The sequence below is a fragment of the Aethalodelphis obliquidens genome, unplaced genomic scaffold (assembly GCF_003676395.1).
Source record: "Aethalodelphis obliquidens isolate GAN/ISIS:26980383/991018 unplaced genomic scaffold, ASM367639v1 scaffold5, whole genome shotgun sequence".
NCBI classification, from domain to species: Eukaryota; Metazoa; Chordata; class Mammalia; order Artiodactyla; family Delphinidae; genus Aethalodelphis; species Aethalodelphis obliquidens.
In genome coordinates this window covers 15,162,811-15,183,347 of record NW_020837949.1, presented here as the reverse complement: position 1 = coordinate 15,183,347, position 20,537 = coordinate 15,162,811, and the positions used below count along the sequence as shown (strand labels likewise).

The following is a 20,537-nucleotide window of genomic DNA, read 5'->3' as shown; positions in this document are numbered from 1 at the left end:
AACGAGTAATTTCTTTTTCTTTTTTTTCTTATTTATGTTAAGCTGTCTACATTCCTTTTATTTACTTTTTCAGCTTTATTGAGATATAATTGACATATGGCCTTGTATAAAGTGTACAACGCATTGATTTGATACAATTATATATTGCAAAATGGTTACCACCATAGTGTTAGCTAACACCTCCATCACATTACATAATTACCATTTATTTTCTGTGATGAGAACATTTAACATTTATTCTCTTAGCAACTTTCACGTATATAATACAGTATTGTTATCTATAATCACCATGCTGTTCATTAGATCCCCAGAACTTATTCATCTTAGAACAGGGAGTTTGTACCCTTTGACCAACATCTCCCCATTTGTATTCATGAATAGCTGTTTTGTTTTGTTTTGTTTTTTCATGAATATCTATTTTATTGTTTTTTAATATAAATTTATTTATTTTATTTATTTTAGTTTTGGCTGCGTTGGGTCTTCGTTGCTACACGCAGGCTTTTCTCTGGTTGCGGTGAGCAGGGGCTACTCTTCATTGTGGTGTGCAGGCTTCTCATTGTGGTGGCTTCTCAGGAGCACAGGCTCTAGGCACGCGGGCTTCAGTAGTTGTTGGACATGGGCACAGTGGTTGTGGCTCGCGGGCTCATGAGCGCAGGCTCAGTAGTTGTAGCGTACGGGCTTAGTTGTTCCGCAACATGTGGTATCTTCCTGGACAAGGGCTCGAACCCGTGTCTCCTGCATTGGCAGGCGGATTCTTAACCACTGTGCCACCAGGGATGCCCCATGGATAGCTATTTCATTGTTGATCTTTGTTGGAGGACTGGAGGCTGGGGTCTCCCATGCCGCCATTTTGGTGACATTATTGGTTCAGATCTTAGTAGGGATTGGCAGAATTTTCCTGGGGAAATGAGGAAGTGAACCAAATGAGAACAAAGGAACAGTGAAAAGGGATCTAAACTTTTGCAATAATTTAAAATTTCACCAGCTTCTGCACCACCCATCACAATGTGGAGGATCTGGTGAAGACACATACACAACCATATTTCTTACTCAGATGAAGCACACCTTTTATCAGTGAAATGAAAGTAAAGTGCCAAGCCAGGTCAGAACCACTAGTCAGATACATGTTCCCTAATTACACAATGAGGAAAAGTGAAAGTGCGAAGAGTCCATTAGGCAATTAGCACAGAGCAGAGGAAGACTTTATTGCTGAATTAGGTACTCTGTGGTTCAGATGGATCTTTAAATCTCTGGTACTATACTTGGATAAAGTTATACTCTGGATGTCAAGTTATATCAGCTCAACCTGTACTCAGATGACACTGCAACGTAAACATATTTTTGTAAAATGAAATGGGTGAATACAATGCGTATGAGTGTTTATAAAGAATAAAGGGCTGGGGAATTCCCTGGCGGTCTAGTGGTGAGGACTCTGCTCTTCCACTGCAGGGGGCATGCGTGTTGGGGAACTAAGATCCTGCATGCTGCACGGTGCAGCCACAAAAAAAGAAACAGTAAAAACAAATTTTAAAGGGCTGCATCATTGTTAATAATAATAATGAGGGTATTAGTTAACTATCTCCCTTTTTTTCTTTCAGCTGTGGGCTACACATCATGACCCACAGATGGTCCGCCCAACTCTGGAGAGGACGCTCAGGGGCCTCCAGCTAGATTATGTGGATCTTTACATCATTGAAATACCCATGGCTTTTAAGGTAAGTTCATATGCCTAAAGGTAAAGCCTCTGCTCTTTGGCAACCATGGGCCAACATCTATGTACGGGAAGCTCATTCATTACTTAGCACCATAGAATATTATGATGTTTTGTTACCGTAAATCAGATAGTACTGACCTAACCCAACAAATGCCAAGAAAGATTATGTGTAGCCAGCTCAGGCCTGGATCCCAAGTTTCTAGATTCATAATCCAATGCACTGTCTGTTTTATCACGTCTTTGCAGCTATAAACGCTCTCCATCAAACCAACAAGTAGTCTCCTAACTGTAGTCCACATTGCAGTTGTCCAGCATCCAGACACACCCTTCTTCCCATTCACACAGTCCCGAAAACATCCCTGCACAACATAATGTAAAATAATAAATACAACGGAAAACCTACTCACACTCCACCCTCTCCAAAGGAAAATAACCCAAAGAGTAGTCAGATTTTTGAAGGCAGCTCCAAGATCAGGACTTCTAGGTGATATCTATTCCTCTAACTCAAATGCACTCCTTCCTTGAACTTTCTCAATATACGGACTCAGTTTAACCACCAACAACACACCCAGTATACACTGCTGAAGAGCAGCAGCTGCTTTAAAATTTCACTGAGGGAAGGAGAGATTGAAAAACAAAACTGACCACTTGTCCATGAGGTAAACCAGATCCTGCTGGACAGGAAAGACAAGGACTCTCTGCCATTGCAGTGGCCAGAATTTCTTTACACAGCCAACCTGGCTGCCCCGTTCTGTTCTCTGGAAGCACCTTCCTTATTAACTCTCCTCTGTGGTCACATCCAAGATGTGACCTTAGCAATTATATATCCCCAAAACCTCATTTCACAGAAGAGAAAAGCAATGAACTACTTAGGATTAAAGTCCATCAGAATTGGAACCAGATCCTGGGTCGCCTGATGCCAATCTCATACGTGTTCCCTTATACTACACTACCCTCTACCTTATCCTCGCAAGCCTAATAATCGCAATGTCCTGTGGACTACAGTGATTTTTTTATTTCAGGCTCTTGGGATTTTGACCTTAGCCCTTCTCCTCACTCAACTAACTTCGATTCTTATTCAAATGACAGAGTTCTAAGCTGAGTCTTAACAGATTTGGAAAGAACCTGTATTTAACAGTGAGAAAATGAAATTTACTCCTCTGTGGCTGACTAATGACTTGTAAAATCTTTTTGGAGAAGGTAAATAAAGGAATTCTATTTCTATTCTTAAATAGGATCAAGGCTCAAGGACACAGAGAAGGTAAATTTTTAACAGTGAGAAATTACACAGTATAGTGACATTACCTCCCAACTGAACCTGTACTTCCTGTAATTGAGAAATCAGTCTTTGAAGCCAAAATATCACTTGCTTTTTGAATCTCATGATTCTTTTTAAAGAAAAACCTTTCTCGCTAAAATATTTTACCACTTTGTTATTTTTTAAATATAAAGTTAATAAGCAGACACAATTTCAGAACAACAAAAAGTACAAAAAATCATGATAAGACATTTTAAAAAGACGAAGTTATTGCTAAACAGGAATGAGGTCAATAGCATGGGTTTTTAGAGGGTTGAGTTATTCTTCTAATAATGCCTTACAGTCAGGAGCAGGAAAGGAGGAAAAAGACAATGAGTTTATCCAAATGAAGGGATTAGTAAAGTAAGCACAGTGGAACATCATAGAAATATCTAACATGGGTTCAGACTTGGAGAGGACTTAATTAAAATTTGGGAGAGTAAAAACTATTAATAGTAAGAGTTCATAATGGAAATATAAAGCCATTTCAGGTCAGAAGTAAAATTAGGAAGTGCAAAAAGCAAGAAATATGGAGGGAGTCTGGAGCGGAAATAAGCCTCGTAAGTGTTGAGAAGGTCAAAGGGCTTAGAAATCAGAGGTAACCAGGGTAGTTAATATGAATGATTACATGGCTTTGAGGAGAAAGGAGTCTTTTTCCTGCTCTCGATGAAATAGAAGAAAATTGAGGTGAAATTGTCTTTGCTAAAGAGGGCATGGAGAAATTGTTATCACCAGGTGAAAGATTAATTCAGGTGAGATGGCAAAGCGAAAAATTAGGGAAAATTTTTAAGAATATAATGGATTTTATCCAATTGCTTGATTTTCAACAACAAAAAATTCCTATTATCAAGGTCTACAAAGACTTCTATGCCACCAACCAAATCCAGTAGACACTTTGTCCTCATATTTTATTTGATCTCTTTCAGCACAGTTGACGACTGCCTCCTTCTTTAAACATTTTCATCTCATGGCTTCTATGGTATCACCCTCTGGTGATTCTTTGACAGCTTCTTCTCTGCTAAACTCCAAATGTTTTGCCCAGTGCTTTATCCTCAATATTCTTGTCTTACTGAGCCGTACTCTCTCTATAGGTGATTTCATCCAGTTGCATGGATTGAATACCATTTTATATGCTGAGGACTCCCACATTTTATCTGTACCCATGACCTCTCTCTGAGCCACTCTCTGAGACTTCTGTGTTCTCTTCAAATATCCACTTGACTGTCCAACAGTCATTTCAAACTCAAACTATCCGAAACAAAACTCTCAATTCCTTGTCCAACCTCAGGAAATGATTACCACCATCCACTCAAGGAGTCTAGAAGTTATCTTTTATTTCTATCCCATTTCCAAGCCCATAAGAGATGGGTCTCATTTTTAAATATAGCAAAAAAGGAGAAATCTGAAAGACAATTTCCACACCATAGTCAATCTTCATTGGGAAAGTATCATCCAAAAGTTAGAGAAGGAGGTTTGACACTTACATAGTGTATGAGGTAGAAAAAAGGATGCTGAACTCCTGGAGGGCCCAAAAAGGGTAAGAAAAGAACCATGAGGCGATTAGCCAGACCTGAGAAGTAATGTGCTATGCATTTCCCTTATACTTAAGGAATATTGCATTCATCAACTATACTTAGCTGAAGAATTTCCTCTTCTCAGCCTTAGTGATGACCTCTGGTTTCTTATAAGAGTAAGAAATTTGCTGTCCTCAACTTTGGCCAGGATAGACTATCCAAACACTGAGTCTAAAAGTTCTAATTCTCAACTTTTACTTTTCTTTAATGAGAAATTTTATCATTAAGAGAGAACTTCATGGCTTAAGAACAACAATAATCTGTCAATAAATAAAGAATAATGAATGCTGGAGTGAGAGAATGAGACTAATGTGTCATATATGTTGGACAAATGAATTTCTGGACAGTTCCACAGGGGGAGGGGAAAATATATATATATATATATATATCTTGAATTGGTTTCCCAGGGCCCGGGTATATTGGAATACTGACAACTTAAATTCCATCATTTCAATCCCCAGATATAAATAAAGTTAACTACACTTTTTCGTTTTCTTTTTCTTTTTTAACAGCCTGGAGATGAATTCTATCCTAAAGATGAAAATGGCAAATGGTTATATCACAAGTCAAATCTGTGTGCCACTTGGGAGGTGAGTTCAAGTGGGCCTCTTATGTTAAAAGAGTACATTTTTAAATTGTGATCTGATTATTTCTATTCGATTTACGGAGAGTTGCAACCTTTACTCCCAATGAAAAGTAGTAGTCAGGTATTTCTAACCACGAGCAAAGATGTATAAAATCTCCACTTCTGAGTGCTGAAAAATGTTTGATTTTGCTTTGATGGAAGAGAAGAATGCCAAAGATAAGGAAGAGAGAAGTGTGGGAGGAAAAATAAAGTAAAGGAAATAAGTTCTACTGTAACAGTAAATAAAAATATATAAATGAGATAAACTCACAAATTTTTGGTTTCTCAAATTGAATTTTTAAAAATCAGTAATATGATGTCTAAAGGAAACAAATGTAAAATAATATATGAAAAACTGAAAAGCAAATCTGGTGCCATTTCTGAGCAGGCTGCTGGCTCTTTCCCCAAGATTATAAGAGTGAGAAACTAGGGGAAAATAATGCGAAAACCCTTATGGATTTAGGTGGGAGGCAGGTACAGATATTTTGAACTGGTTTGTTTATGAGGTTATACGGAAGCTTTTACCTAGAGTGAAAAGCAACTCAGCAACCACTAAGATAATATAGGAGAGGAACTATCGGAGTTATTTTTGCTCTTATTTCTCTCTTGCTATAGCCTTGGGACACACTCCACACATGTAGACACTTAGGACTCGTGTTCAGATGTCTTCAGGAATCAAGTCAGAGCAGCACTGGAATCTTGCACTTGTGAGAAGCTGATAAAAACATAAGTCTCTGCCTGACCTCTGGCAGTTGTTTCCTGCCTCTCCCAATTCAAACTCCAAAGGCTGGAAATGATACTCTAATGATCATCTCATTCTAATAGACTTCCCCCTGTTTAGGTTACAGCTGAGGATCTGAACTGTGGCTTGTTTTGAGGGGTGAGGAGGCACTGACTGTGTTTTCTACTGTCTGGGGCTCTCCACCCGAAAGACCATACACTCACTCCTGACCTCATTGGAGCTGACTAGGATTGGAGTTTGGCATTCTCCTCTAAGGGACTGCCTCACAGTGTACCTAATATCCTCAGGAGAAAATGAGCTCAGAGCCCAAAATAACAAGGCATTTATTTCACAAGGAAACAACATATCTCAATTACATATCGCAACAAAAACAGAACAGAGGACCAAGAACTTTTTAATTAGCCAATTAATATATTCAAGGAGATAAAAGAAAGATATCAGCAATATGAAATAAGAACAAGAAAACTTTTTTTAAAACAAGCAAAAATAATAATTATGAAAAATAAAAACACAGTGCAGTAGATGGGATAAAAATAGAATGGGTACAGATAAGGAAAAGATGATCAGCTTAAAAGATCAGAATGAGGAAATCTCCCAAGTGAAGAAGGAAAGGACAAGAAAAAATTTTAAATGTGAAATATGAAAAGCTAAGAGATGTAAATCATAAAATTAGAATTTCCAGTATCCACACAATAGAAGTCTTAGAAAAAAAGAAAGAAAAGGAAGTAATAATTGAAGAAAAAACCCAGAGATGTTGAAAAGGCATGAATTACCAAAGAGGAAAGAGAAAGAAACCCATACCTGGATGCTTTATAGTGAAATTTCAGGATGTCAAACATAAAGAGAAAATGTTAAAACTTCCGGAGTATAGCAAACAAGCCAGTAAAGGAGACAAAATGAAATGATAAAAAATAATCAGTCTAAGAGAAGGCAGGAAAATAAGAAAAAAGGGGAAATGAATAGATGGGAAAAACAGAAAATAAATAGCAATATGGGGGATTTAAATTCAGTGGTGTCAATAATCACAGTGTATGTAAAGAGCCTAAACAACCCAGTTAAAATGCAGAGGTTTTCAGAATGGATAAAAGGCAAAACCCCACCATATATTATATACAAGAAACTCATTTTAAATAATAAGACACACAACTAAGCCCATGCGCCACAACTACTGAGCCTGCGCTCTAGAGAGCACACGCCACAACTACTGAGCCTGCATGCTGCAACTACTGAAACCCGCATACCTAGAGCCCGTGCTCAGCAACAAGAGAAAGCCACCACAATGAGAAGCCTGCACACCGCAACGAAGACTAGCCCCTGCTCACCACAACTAAAGAAAGCCTGCACACAGCAGCAAAGACCCAACGCAGCCAAAAATTTTTTAAATAATAAATAAATAATAAAACAAATAGGTTGAAAGTAAAAGGTTAAAAAAAAAAGTGAACGTCTAGAATAAGATGTACTAGGCTGACAGTAATCAAAAGAGAGCTGGAGTAACCATTTTAATATCAACAAAAATTTCAGAGCAAAGAGTGTTACCAGGGATAAGGAATTTTGTTTTATAATAATAAAGGGTTCAATCCTAAACATCTATGCACCTAAAAACAGAACTCCAAAATACATGAAGCAAAACTAAGAGTAGTGAAAAGAGAAAAAGAATAATCTAGTCAGAGATTTCAAAACCTCTCTCTTGATAATTGAGATAATAAGTAGACAGAAAGTCTATAGAATATAGGAACTTAAACATTATCAAACAACTTGACCTAATTGATATTTATAGAATACTTTTCCAAAATATAACAGAATGCTATTTTTCTAGTGCACATGGAATACTTCACAAAATAGTTCATTTTCTGAGACATAAAATGGATCTCAATACATTTAAAAATATTCTTAGGGCTTCCCTGGTGGCGCAGTGGTTGAGAGTCCGCCTGCCGATGCAGGGGACACGGGTTCGTGCCCCGGTCCGGGAAGATCCCACATGCCGCCGGGCGGCTGGGCCCGTGGGCCATGGCCACTGAGCCTGTGCGTCTGGAGCCTGTGCTCCGCAGCGGGAGAGGCCACAGCAGTGAGAGGCCCGCGTACCGCAAAAAAAAAAAAAAAAAAGATACTCTTCATGCAAAGTAGGCTGTCTGATGACATTGGAATTAAATTTGAGTCAATAACAAAAATATATCTGAAAAATATATATATATATATATCTGAAAAATCATCATATATTTGGAAACTAAGAAGATACATGTAAATAACCCGTAAGATAAAGAAAAAATAACAAAATCTGAATCTATATGTAGCAACACACAATTGGAAATGGAATTTTTTAAAAACAATGTTAAATATTTAGAGATAAATTTAACAAAATCTATGCAAGACATATAGTTAAAACTACAATATTTTACTGAGAGGATTTTTTGTTAATTTGAACAAATAGAGAACTGTATCATGTTCTTTGATGGAAAGATTGAATACAGATAATTTGTTAATTCCCCCCTAATTCATGGATAGATTCAGTGCAATCCCAATGACTATCCCAAAGGAAATTGAAAAGCTGATTCTAAAATGTATAGGGAAGTGCAAAAACCATAATGATAAAGATTTAATTTACTAAGAAGATATATCAGTCTTAAACACATATCTACCAAATAAAATATCTTCAAAATATATAAAGCAAAAATTGATAGAATACAGAAAGACACTGGTAAATCCACTGTTACAGTGGGAGATTTCTGATATATTTCTCTAAATTATTGAAAAGCCAGGAAAAGCTAGACCTAATCTTCTATATAATGCATGTGTATGTGAGAGAGAGAAACAAGAAGGATCTGTATCCAAAAATAGGAGAATATACATTTTCCACACATACCAGACACATAAAAATTTTCAGGTACTGTACCATAAAGAAAACCTCAACAAATTTTAAGAAATAAGATCATTATTATCATGCTGGTATACATTATGAAAATACAAGAGGAAGATATGATATACAACATTTCCCCAAAATCATTCAATTACAGAATTCCTGCCTATCTCCTCCACTTTTCTTTAGTTCACAGAATGCCTATTAATATAGCCGGGGACTTTACTTTTTAAAGAATGCACAGTCACCTTTATAAATGTTTATTCCTGCTTGTGTTGAGATTTCTTTCTTGACCCATTTGCTCTTACCCTACAGGCTTTAGAAGCTTGCAAAGATGCTGGCTTGGTGAAATCCCTCGGTGTATCCAATTTTAACCGTAGGCAGCTGGAGCTTATTCTGAACAAACCAGGACTTAAGCATAAGCCAGTCAGCAACCAGGTACAGCTTGACAAGGGGAGGGAGGGGAGGGGGGGTGTGGGGAGTGGGGAATGTGGGAGGATCCATTACTCAACAGAAAGAATCCTGGACTAGGAGTCAGGGAGTCCTGTGGTCACTTTACGTGTATCTCATCATTAGACCGTGGGCAAGTCAATTTATGTCTCTTAAGAAAAAAGATTTGAAAGTCCAAATCCAAAAAGTTACCCAAACTTTTTCTGAAGAAAAATAATAATGTAGGGGAACAAAACCTACCAGACATTGACACACAGAGTATTTAAAATAATGTAAGATTACACAAGAACCAACATACAAATAAATAGAAAATAAGAAATACCTTAGAAACAGTCTCAAATAAAATAAAAACTTAATGTAAAATAAAATAGCACAAACTAATGACAAAGGAATTGATTTTTCAGTGAATAGTGTGGGGAAAATTGATAGTTATATAGTAACAAATATAGATCTTTGCCTCATGTTATACTCCAAAGTGTCCCTTTGATCAGGCGTTAAAGAAGAAACAAGAAATTATTTGTGAATACTACAAAAGAATTTTAGTTCTCTGGAGCTATGGATAGAAAGGGAAGCCATGGGAAAATTATAAAGAAAACCAATACATGTAATAGTGTAAAAATGTTAAACACTAAAAATATTAGAAACAAAGAGCAAACAAAATTAGATGATTATATCTAAAAATATAACAGAAAAAGGGGATCATGTCCTTACGAATTAAAAGCCTAATAAAAATCAATGAGAAAAATACTAAGGCTCAAAAGAAATGAACAGAAAGTCACAGAAGACAGATTGCAAGACTGATAAACATATGAAAAATATTTAGCTGCTCTAGTAATTATGGAAATTTAAATTTAAGTGTAATTTTGTATTGTGTATCAAATTAGCAAAGTTTCTGTTTTATTTTTTAATATAGTGTTCCATGTAAGCAAGTGATGGAGTGCTGGCAAATGCAAATTGGTTCAACCTTCCTGAAAAGCAATTTTGCAATAAGTAGCAAGAGTCTTAAAAAGTGTTTAGTTTTCTATTTCTAGGAATCCATCCTTGTGAAAAAAAATCAGAACACCCGTATGTGTGTTTGTCACAGCACTTTATGTGTGTGTTTGTTGCAGCACTGTTTATCATGGCAAAAAAAAAAAAAACACACCAAAAAGGAAACAACATAAATATGAAAAATTCAGGGAATGTTTACATAAACTTTAAAACATTTATAATATGTGAAATCTTAACAAAAAATGTTCTTGAATCACTCTTGAGGAAAAGAGAAATGGCCACAATATTAAGTGGAAAGACCAGGATACAAAACGTAATACAGTTTGAAGGCGATTATATTATTTAAAAAGTGCAAATATTGGAAAGAAATATATCAAAATGCTAACCGTGGCTATCTCTGGCTGTGAATTTTACAAGTAAATTTTGTTTTCTTCTTTATGCTTTTCTGTATTTCAAGTCTTCTGCAGTGAGCATATATTACTCTTATAATCACAACAAAATACTATCGTTAAATGGGGATATGACATCCTCTTCCCCCTACTTCATAAAACATTAAGCTGCACTAAAAAATGCTCTTGGAACTGGTAAATATTCACAAACTTGGATTATGGTGGACTTGTTTGTTGAATTCATTGTTATTAGAAACTCAAAAGGATTCATAACAGAAAAAATGAATTACCTACATCATGACAGTAGCCCACAGCTAAATAGAAGTGTTGCCATATTTAGAAGTACCACTTCCAAACTGATACCTCAGCTAGCGCTATATCATATGCTCTCAGGAACAGAGAGCAACAACCTTTGCCTTCCTCGTTGATCTCAATCCATCCCTTTATTCCTAACCAATCCCCTACCCAGCATATCCTTCACATCTCCTTCCTGCACCCCTAAGAACAATATTTTGTTCTAAAAATGTTGAAGTGACAAGCAGCTTTCTTCTTACAAATGCACAGAGACAGATGGTGATTTTCGACCTGAGAATGAAAAATAGTGAAAATTTGACAGTGTGTTTCCTCATGCCAAGGAGGAAATACCCTGATCTGTTGGCACAAGAATGTCGATCAGCTTCACAAATATACCCTGAAAGAGAATCAAGGCTTGTTGGAAGATCATAGCCTGAACCTATTCATGTGTCCTGTCGTGTCTGAAAGCAGAATATGTCAAAACTCTAGAGCTTGCAAGGTCAAAGTGCAGGTCTCCCAGCCACCAGCCATGACCCTATGCCCTGGTAGGACCATCTCTACTCCAGAGATACAAAATGAGCAGCTTTCATCCCAGGAATATGGTGAGCATATTTTGAGCATTAGACAGAGTGGACACATTTCATGTGCAAGAGATACATACCTGAAGGCTTGCCTGATTCAAAATTCACGTATTTCAAAACTAATTTTCCCATTAGACTAAATCTAACGTAAAATTTGCAAAATTTTATATTTTTCATTGACTTCGTGAACAAATTGACATAGAATATAACCTCACTCTATAGTCGTTCTCAGAGCTTGAGCAATCCAAGATTCCTTAGTACTCCCTATGATGTCCATCTGAAGCAATGTCCTTCCAGGCTCCGCCCCTGGCTCAGACTGTCTGAAAGCCTTCCTAGCGTCATACCGTGCTCTCCTAGCCCAGTTCAAAGGGGACTGTGGATCTATCTCAAGCCATTTAATCTCATACAAAGTTCCAACACCTAACTCTAGGAACGAAGGAAAGAAGGGAGGTAAGGAGGGACGGAGGGAAGGAAAGAAGAAGGGAAGGAGTAAGGAAACTTTCCACGTTCTTCAGTTTTTCCTGATCCTATTCACCATGCCTAACTCACAGGTGTCCTGACACAGAAATTAGTAAATAGTTGTTGAGTGACTTCATTAATGAAATGAAAATTCAATGCAGTTTTTCATGGAAAGACAGAAGAGGTTGGGTTAATTAATGAAAGGACTTTTGCTATTTTCCTTCATGGATTCTGTCCAGCTTCTTAACTTCACCCGGTGAGATTTTGATATCTAAAACTACAGCACTACCAAAGGGTGTTGTAAAACCCCGGACACACCAAGACGCTGACAACTTACATCAGTTTTACCTAGCAAACAAGGAAAAGTAAATACTGCAGCTCCACTGGCTCATTCACAAAGGGCTCTAAGCAGTCCCTAGCAAAGAAGAAGGCAAGTGTGTTTAGGTACCCTTCTCCTTAGAAATAAGGATGACATCAAGGCCTTGCAACATCAGGAACCATCACCACCCTCTACCTTAAACTGAGCATCCGCTCCCAGCCAGAAATGACCAGCTGTACCCCATACGAAGCCCAGCCTACAACAGTCTGCAGCATCAAGAGTGATGTTTCCTAAGATTCTGGCTTTGTCCTCGCTGTATGACTCTTGTTTTCACTCATTCAACAAATGGTCATCAAGCACCTGCCTTATGCCAGGCACTGTGCTAGGTTCTAGGCATGCAAAAGTGACCAAAGACAGATATAGTCCTTGCTCTCGTGGATCATACACTAATGAAGTCAGGAAAGTTATATGTAATTGGAAACTGAGACAGATGCTCTGAAGAGAAGGAATGTGACTCTCTGAGGTCATACGCACTTGAGTCATGTTAGCCTACCCTCTCCCACCCCCACCCTCACCTCCATCCCTAGAATTTCCTTCACTGAGTGGTCCTTTAGCCATATGCCCTCAAGTTTTTTATCAAAAAACTATCTATGCAAAGATCTTTGTTATATTACGTATTATATTATATATTTGAGTTTATATTACATTAACTCAAATTTTTGTTGAGTACGGTTTCTAGTATGTTGCCCAATGCAACTTTCTGTAAACTCCTGAATTTGTTCACAGAATGGATATTCCTGTTTGTTTTATTTTTTAATTGTATTAGCCTTATTATGTATACATTTTGTGTTTATATATATATATGTATACACACACACAAATACACACACATATATATGTATATAGGTAAATACACATGCTATATACACATGTGCGTACACATATTTAGGCCAGAGACCATAACAGCACTCCAACTGATTAGAAAGGAGTCCCTGTGGGGAAAAGTAAATGTGTTTGGCGCAAGCAGGCAGGCACGAAAGTAAGGAATTCACACTTAGTCTTTAAGTGATGACGTGACATGATAAAAAAAAAAAAATTGTTTGAAAAGATTAGTGTACCAATAAGATAGAAAATGAGAAAGAGATCAAAGGGGGAGAGTGATGCTAGGAGTGGGAGAGGGTAAGGGAAAGAAATACAGTCCACCCTCCATATCCATGGATGCAGAACCCGCAAATATAGAGGGCCCACTGTACTGCACCATTTCATAGAATGGACTTGAGCATCTCTGGATTTTGGTGTTTGCTGGGGTGGGGGGTGTGTCCTGGCACCAATCCTACGTGAATACCTAGGGACTACTGTACTGTGGACACTGTGTGTCACTTTTTAGAATTAAGAAATGTTCCCAAGTGGGAGAGAAAACAAAAGTGTCTTAGGGAAAAGGAGGGATCAAGATTATGAGGGGGCAGGGGAAAAAGAAGAAATGGGAGAAACTGACAAGGGGGAAAAAGAAAGTTTATCAAATTAGAAAAAGGAAAGAAGACCCACCTCTAAGAGTTCCAGTTTACCTTTCCACTTCATCAGTAGCATTTTCTTGTGCCTTCTAGAAATGTAACTTGTCAAGTATTTAATACTTTAGATAGTGAAAATAATAATTATATACTTAAAATATTTTAATTAAGACTTGGTTGATTTTAATTAAAAAGAAAGCAAACACGTATGTCAAAAACTACCATAGTGTTTAAGAAGAAACTTTGAGAAGAACTTTTGTTGACACATGTGTTTTTAGTGCAGGAATCCTGTCAGTAAGATACAGAAAATGAAACTAGGCCTACACTTGGTGTAAAGAACTCTCCACCAAGAAGACAAAATTCATCTGTAAATTTAGTTTTATACACACTCTACCTCTTGTGAAAATATTCTTAGATGTTTGATAGTGAGGGACAGAGGGCTTCTGCAACATGTCACTTCTATTTACCAAGACTGTAATGTGAACCTTGAGACTGCGTGTTTGTTATGGAAAACTGTATTTGCTAGAATATTTACTATAAATAATTGAATCTGTTCACTTAAAGTTTTAAACTGACAGCTGTAAAAATTGAATTTGTTCCCCAGTTATTTTAGGATTAACCCACAGATGGTGACCTCACTAACCTTGTTTTAATTCATCTCACCGATATATAAACAATGTAAACTTCCTTGTTGGGAAAAATATGTAAGATTTGCCTTGCTATCCAGAATACTTTTCAATCGATTTTATTGAAGAACTTTTTACAAACTATATAAAATTGCATTCATCCAAAAGCCCTTAATTTTGTGCTCTGCTCTCCAATGCAACCACATAGGTTGAATGCCATCCATATTTCACCCAGCCAAAACTCTTGAAATTTTGCCAACAACATGACATTGTCATTATTGCATACAGCCCTTTGGGGACCTCTAGGAATCCATCCTGGTAAGTAATGCTGTCTGTCTCCTCAGGAAGTATATTTCCTTGGTGTAGAGTATGAGGCTAATGTAAATTACTTGACTGAAATGACTCTATTCAGCTGTGTGATCTTAAGGAAGTAATTTCTTCAAGTCATTCTCCACATATGCAAATTAGAGCTAACAAAACCTTCCTCACTGAGGTGTTGTAATAATTGATTAGACTCTACCTGTAGAAGTGCCTACCAGTACCTTATTATTTGACAAAGAGTCTCTATGGCCATATTCCAAAATTTTTGAAATCTCTGTATTCAGTGGCAACACTTCTACTGTGATGCATTCCACAGACTTAAGTAGAAATTCTTCTACTCTAAGATGATTCCAAGAGTTGTGCCTTTGTTTCTTCTACTTCAGTCTTCTTGCCTTCCCCTGTGTGCCTACTTCCAACCCCATTCTCTCTATAAGATCCATCAAAGCAATATTATTTACCGTCTGGAAGAGGCAGCTCTGAATCTGCCTGTCTTGATCTTCTCAGACTAAGAGCAAGTCTTCTGAATACTCTGCACTCAGAGAAGTTGGTTACAGGTGACCTGAAGTGTTCTGGATAGGTTACCAGGTGAATGGGGGTCAGAGGAGGAGGGTGATTGGTAAACCACTGGTTCTCATTACTCGGACTAAATATGATGCATGTTTCGATTTTTTTTTTTTAAAGGGTGAATGTGTCTTCCCCACCTTTGTTAAAGGATGCACTTCTAAACTCACTGGGGAAAAAATACAATAAGACAGCAGCTCAAGTTGTTTTGCGTTTCAACATCCAGCGAGGAGTGGTTGTCATTCCTAAAAGCTTTAACCCTGAAAGGATCAAAGAAAACTTTCAAGTAAGAGAACTGCTTCTGGAAATGTAAAAAGTAGGGTATTATTTTTTTTAGAGAGAATTTTGTGTTCAGATTATTAAGAAAGTTGCAATGCCTTCATATGTTATTTTATACCTGCTCCCCGACCCCCTCCGCCCACACCTGGATTTAATTTTAGCTGAATTTGAGACAATTCCTAGTAATTCAGGTATTTCTTTGCTGCTTGTAGGCTATCTAGCTCCCTTATTTCTTCTGTTTCCTTACCTATTGACTCTGGACACTACCTACTCCCTTCCCCACCAGCACAGCAGGAATAGAAGGTATAAAATTGGAAATTCATAACAGTCAACTTTCCACCTTCTTAATGGCTCTGGAAAAAGTTGGGGACAAATTTGGAAATTATTGAAGAGGATCATTTAGACTTCATAAATGCTAACCCCCTTTATTTCCTCTATAAGTAATCTGTAATCAGCATTATATATATAGGTGAGAAAAGAGGCCACTAGACAATGGAGTGATTAGTTTACTGTGCTACTTCCAAAGAATAAACTGCTAGGTAAATGCAGCCATAGAGAAGTACCATGTAGAGTTAATCAGTTACCCATCAGTTAATAATTTAAATTTCAAAAGTAAGTTGTTTTTTGTCTTACTCATAATTAAAGATAAAAATGAGATAGTATTTATCCCCTCAGATAGGAAAATAATCAGAATGTTAACAGTGTGTGGGAAAACAGGCAGTTTCATATAATACTATTAGAAACATAAAATGATGTAAGATTTGGAGAAGGATGTCATTTTTCCAGATCCATCAAAATTCAAACATACATGTCCATTGACCCAACAATCTTTTTCCCATAGATGTATTTGCATATTCATGCACACATACACAGATGTTTATTACAGCATACTTTATCAGCTAAAAAAAACTGGAAACAATTTTCAATAGGATATTGTAAAACAAATTATGATATATTTGTACAATGAAACAGTATATAGGCATTTTTATTTATTTTTCTTTTTTAACAGAACTCTACTGAGGTGTAATTGAAATGCAATGAACTGAACATAAAGTATAAAATTGGAAAAGTTTTGACATATGTACACACCCATGAAACCATCACCACGATCAAGATAATGAACATATCCAGCACCTCCAATAGTCTCTTCATGCCCTTTTATAATCTATCCCTCCTGGTCCCCAATCCCAAGCAAGCACTGATTTTCTTTCTATCCCTATAGGCTAGTTTGCATTTCCTAGAATTTCAAATAAATGAATTCACACAGTATGTGTGCTTTTATATCCATTTTTAAATAATAAAGTGAAAATATAAGTACTGACATGGGAAGACATCCATGCTATTAGACAATTATCTTCAGAGCTTTTTTGCTACCACATGAAGGAATGAAATTCAAATTTACCAAAGAAAAAGAGACATAATTTATTGGCTCTCATAACTGGGAAGTCCCTGGGTAGGTCAGACATGACTGGACACAGGTATTCTAATGATTTATAAAAGGATTGAGTTCTCCCCACCCCCTTTCTCCACATGGTGGCACACACAGATTAATATGGGTTAATCTGTTACCCACATTTAGTAAAGATGATCACAGATAAAGGCTTCTGTCTCTATCAATCCCTGCTTGTCCTTTTATGGGTCATTGGCTACTCCCATAATAATCACTGTGTCTAATGAAAAAGATACCTTGATTGGTCCCCTAGGCTACATCCCTATTCTTGTGCTGAAGGAGGTGAGGTCATGTGACAAATAGCCCTAGTAGGTGCGGGAAGGTGTTAAAGAAAAAGGAAGCTTGTAAGGATTTCTTTTATAAGTGACTGGTTCATTCATGACTGTTTTTATGTTATAATAAATTTCCTTCTACAATCTCATAACTCCAATTCTTGGATAATAAATAATCAAAGGAAAGAATGCTCTGAAAAGACCACTTGGAAACAATCCTTGGGGGAATGACTAAGTAAATCATATTACATCTATACTACGGATATAGTAGTTAAATAAATAAAGTCAGTCTATATATTTTGACAGAAAAGATCACCAAGACATATTATTTGAATGAGATAAAGCTGCAGAATAATAGAAATATGATACAATTGCATTTTGCTGTTGCTGTGTTGAATGTTTGGAAGGAATCTGTGGGAAGGGGAATAGGACTGGGGTGGTGGGTATCAAGAGGCACTTTTGTTTCTTTTACTCCATACATGTCCATGTATTTCTGTAGTGTTTCATTTCTTTACAAAAAGCATATATTCATATATTACTTTTACAATTAAAATTTATTCATGTAGGGCTTCCCTGGTGGCGCAGTGGTTGAGAGTCCGCCTGCCGATGCAGGGGACACGGGTTCGTGCCCCGGTCTGGGAAGATCCCACATGCCGCGGAGCGGCTGGGCCCATGAGCCATGGCCACTGAGCCTGCGCGTCCGGGAGAGGCCACAACAGTGAGAGGCCTGCGTACCGCAAAAAAAAAAAAAAAAAATGTATGCATGTAAATTACTAAATTAAACGTTAAGGGATAGAAAGATAAAATAATAATAGAAATTATAAACAAATCAACTGTTAAAAATATAAATAAGCTAAAATAAACTATTAAAATGTTCATAAAGGACAATTATAAAACCAAGGTACAAACTGTACAAGCTAAAAAAAAAAACAATGAAAAAGTAATTAGAATTAAAAGGTAGATAAAGAGACACTAAAAATGACAAGAGAAAGGATTAATATGATGAACCAAAGCAAATTAAAAGTTAAAAAAAATACATAAGCAAATTTAGAGACTAGGGAATATTTTTGTTAAAAAAAAAAAAAAGTGCACGAAGGCCATAGTCCAGAATCAAAAGTTCAGCATCTTATACCAAAATAATAAGAATTCTTCACTTTTAGATTTTTAGGAGATGTTCTGAATGTGTATTGTTTCAGAACATTTGAAATTTCTTGCAAGATGTCCCCAGCAGGATTGTCTTAAAGACGAAGGGCAGAAAGAATTCCACCTCCACATGGGTGGGGTGGCCCCCCCGCACTAGCCCAACTCCTCTAAGACATTTGCAGAGATGTTCATAAATCTTTGAAGGGCTCCCACTGCCGGCCTCACTCCCTGATCCCAAGCTTGACCCATCTTCTACTATTATAAATGTCTGTTTTTTTGTTTCTGTTATTTCAGATCTTTGACTTTTCTCTCACTGAAGAAGAAATGAAGGACATTGAAGACCTGAATAAAAATGTCCGCTTCGTGGAAATGCTCATGTGAGTTCTGGGGGATCATTGATCAGGTTCTGTGCAGTGATGTTGGATTGTCAAGCGTCAACCAACAGGCTCTCATGAACCGGGACCATGTCCATGGAAGGCACAAGGGTAAAGGCCGGTGGGCAGCATGTTCTGAATTAGGAACTTCCTACAAACCTGCATTTTTGCTTAAAAGAATATTTTTGACGTTTATGACATTCCCATTGGTTAGGTTAAGGCATCACAGGCTAAAAACATTGAGGAGAATTAAATCAGTTTTCGTTATGTTAATACAACAGCAGCACAGATATGCAAACAACATACTTATTTCTTCCTTAGAAATCAAAGTGGGCACAAATTAGAGCAAAGCTGTCAACAAGAACAATTCCTGGGAGAGAGGCATTAGAGTGCAGTAGAAAGAGCACCAGGTTGAGTTTTAGACAAATGTTTGCCTATAAGATTTGGAGCTTCTGGCTTCACCTATTGTCTGACTTCCCACAAGCAAAATTCCTTCCAAGTGTTGCCAAATTTAACTATCAACTGAAGTAACCCTTTATTCTCTGAATATTACAGAGCCTTAAAAATAAAAAAAAAGAACATAGTTCATGTATATATACACACGTATATATTTGTATACATACATACCCACATTTTTTCTTCTTAATCATTCTTCATTAATATTTCCAGTTCTTGAAATCACCTGGATAGTATTCTTCTTTTTACAATCTTCTCTTTGAGTGTGCATTTAGAAAATGCTCGTTAAGATGGTTCGTATAGTTTGGGCGCTTATCTTATCGGTCCCACTATTTTTCATGAGTCAGAAAGTGCGGACTATGCTAACACTGAATTTCTGAATCAATTTCTGAATTAATAAACAGCTTTCTAATGTGAATTTTCCAGGGGAAAAACTATTTGAAATCAAGAAGCACCTCCTAGCCTCAAGAACATAAAAGTAAACACAAACACAGAACTAACCCTTACACGTTAATTAACAGCTCTTGAAGATAAACTATTTCTATTGAATAAATATCATTAAATTAAAAATAGTAAGAGATAGCCAATCCTCCAATATGCTGTTTTGTTTTGTTTTTTTACAGTTGGTTAGTGACATTATTTGGTTTGACATTTTGTTTATTTATTTATGGCTGTGTTGGGTTCTCGTTGCTGCACGCGGGCTTCCTCTAGTTGCGGTGAGCAGAGGCTACTCTTCGTTGCGGTGCGTGGGCTTCTCATTGCAGTGGCTTATCTTGTTGCGGAGCACGGGCTCTAGGCGCACGGACTTCAGTAGTGTGGCACGCGGGCTCAGAAATTGTGGCGCACAGGCTCAGTAGTTGTGGGACACAGGCTTAGTTGCTCCATGGTATGTGAGATCTTCCCGGACCAGGGCTCCAACCCATCTCCCCTGCATTGGCAGGCGGATTCTCAACCACTGCACCACCAGGGAAGCCCGACCTTTGACATTTTTAATACCTAATTCTAGCAACACTGGGAAAATAACTCATCACATCTGGAAATAACTAGAAAAATCAGCAAGGAGAAACAAAGATTAGGCCCCATTGATCAAAAAAATGTATCATTTAGGGATGCTGGGCCAAGGTTCTGCTGCTTTTCATCTGGCTGATCCTTGATATTTGAGAGCCTTCTCTGGTTTTGTTTTATATTTTGATTTAAAGCTCATAGTACTTGCAGAGAACTAAATCTTAGGTGTGCTTCAGTACAGGCACACACACACT

General features: G+C 37.2%; 1 protein-coding gene across 12 annotated transcripts in view; it reads left to right on the top strand.

The window, feature by feature from the left end:
* AKR1D1 (aldo-keto reductase family 1 member D1) overlaps window positions 1-20,537 on the top strand; it is a 96,578-nt gene that overhangs the window by 61,842 nt on the left and 14,199 nt on the right. For 7 of the 12 annotated variants that reach the window (XR_003431862.1, XR_003431863.1, XM_027101795.1 and 4 more), the window contains 6 exons: window positions 1,599-1,715; window positions 5,098-5,175; window positions 9,122-9,244; window positions 14,631-14,740; window positions 15,425-15,590; window positions 18,743-18,825. Coding sequence is in view for 10 of the 12 variants with exons in the window: in XM_027101795.1 (XP_026957596.1) it covers window positions 1,599-1,715; window positions 5,098-5,175; window positions 9,122-9,244; window positions 14,631-14,740; window positions 15,425-15,590; window positions 18,743-18,825 (677 nt within the window). In the remaining 2 variants the exon portion in view is untranslated. Of the gene's footprint in view, window positions 1-1,598; window positions 1,716-5,097; window positions 5,176-9,121; window positions 9,245-14,630; window positions 14,741-15,424; window positions 15,591-16,592; window positions 16,853-18,742; window positions 18,826-20,537 lie in introns of those variants that run through there. The other 5 variants (XM_027101790.1, XM_027101794.1, XM_027101796.1 and 2 more) reach the window with 3 other exon arrangements.